Raw genomic sequence first — 1,508 nt, forward strand, 5'->3', positions numbered from 1 at the left:
TAGACAGATTTGCGGAAGTCGGAAGTTGAAGAGCACAGCCAAAGCCAAACTTTCGTGGAACGACCCTGCGAAGAAGAAGAAGGGAAAATTTGGCTTCAGTGTTGGTGCTCTATCAGGTAGGCTTTGGGTCTCTATTCATCTTCACCATCACCTCCCACACTTCCATCTTTCCCCCTATATAGACCAAAGGAAGAACGCCGACAGTGCCTTGAATATCAATACGATCTCCATCGAAGGCTCGAACAAGACAGGAAAGCTAGGAAAGATGGCAGCTGGAAAGTTCGGAGCCGGTGGCTCCAAGATGACCATGAAGGCTCCTGCTGCTCGTTCTTCCCGCGCAGGACCATCTCAACGGAACGGCAATGCTGGAAAGGGCAAAACGTCCGCTGCAAAGGAGGAAAGTGGCTCAGAAGATGCAATGGAGGAAGACGACCAAATCTCACTCGATGACGATGAGCCAGACACAGAGGACGAGATCGAAGCAGCCAAAGGAGCTGGTTCCAAAAGCAAGAAGACTGCCAAGCGCAAGCGTCGAGCCACTTCTCCCACCTCTTTCGGTTCCGCTCTTGAAGGCCTCCTCGGCATCGCACCATCCACATCAGCCGACGCACTCGAGACGCTAGACGAAGCGGCCGAGAACGACAACGACGAGGAAGCAGCAGCAGACGAAAGCGAAACCAGACCACCAGTCAGCAAAAAGAAAAAGAAACCCACCCAAGAAGTGCCGGCCATCCTCTCACTCGCTCCACACCTTCGTCGCTCAGCCCAATCCACCTCGCTCAGTGCACGAGCCGCCCGTATCGCGCTCGAACAAAAACGTCGTCGCGAAGAACGCTCCCACGTCAAAGACGTAATCGGCGGTTGGGGTCCACCTGGTGTTCTGCCACCATTGGAAGATGAAGATGGAAACATCATCGAGACTTATCCTGCCATTTCGGCTGAAGACGATGCAGAGAAGTTGCTGGAGTTTGCTGCTCAAGGCGGAAGTCAAGCATATGAGAGGAAGCTGAGGAAGGTGGCTCAACGTGGTGTAGTGAAGCTGTTTAATGCTATTCGTGCGGCTCAGACTACAACTGAGGATGATTTGGAACAAGTGGAGAAGAAACAGGCTGCCAGTGGGAAGACTGCGGCCAAGACGTCGGCAGTAGCAGCGGCGGCGACGACGAGTAAGAAGGCAGGTTTGGCGAGTAAGGATGCGAGATTGGCGGATTTGAGCAAATCTAACTTTCTCGATCTGATCAAGAAGGGTGCGAAAGGTGGTAAGGCAAGTAGCGTTGCTGCCAAGTAATCAAGCTGCTACACAGCTTGGCTCTGTTCTTTTTGTTCCGCTCATCACTGTATACCATTGCAATGCATTCGACCATGCTTCATCACAAGTGTCTGTAAGACATCGGCAATTCTCGATGTAAGTTAGATGTACTCGGAGATGACCCGACTTGGAAGTGACAACGCAGATGGAAAGAGACATCCTGCGTCGTGACGGAGGTGGGAAACACTTGCTTTCGACT

General features: G+C 52.3%; 1 protein-coding gene across 1 annotated transcript; it reads left to right on the forward strand.

Annotated features, from left to right (window-relative positions):
- Positions 1-265: 265 nt before the first annotated feature.
- Positions 266-1,288, forward strand: UHO2_01243 (uncharacterized protein; the record flags this gene model as incomplete). Its single annotated transcript, XM_041553711.1, has 1 exon — positions 266-1,288. The coding sequence occupies one exon, from the start codon at positions 266-268 to the stop codon at positions 1,286-1,288; it is 1,023 nt and encodes a 340-aa protein (XP_041409645.1).
- Positions 1,289-1,508: the final 220 nt, after the last annotated feature.

Source organism: Ustilago hordei (assembly GCF_900519145.1).
Source record: "Ustilago hordei strain Uho2 genome assembly, contig: UHO2_contig_02, whole genome shotgun sequence".
NCBI classification, from domain to species: Eukaryota; Fungi; Basidiomycota; class Ustilaginomycetes; order Ustilaginales; family Ustilaginaceae; genus Ustilago; species Ustilago hordei.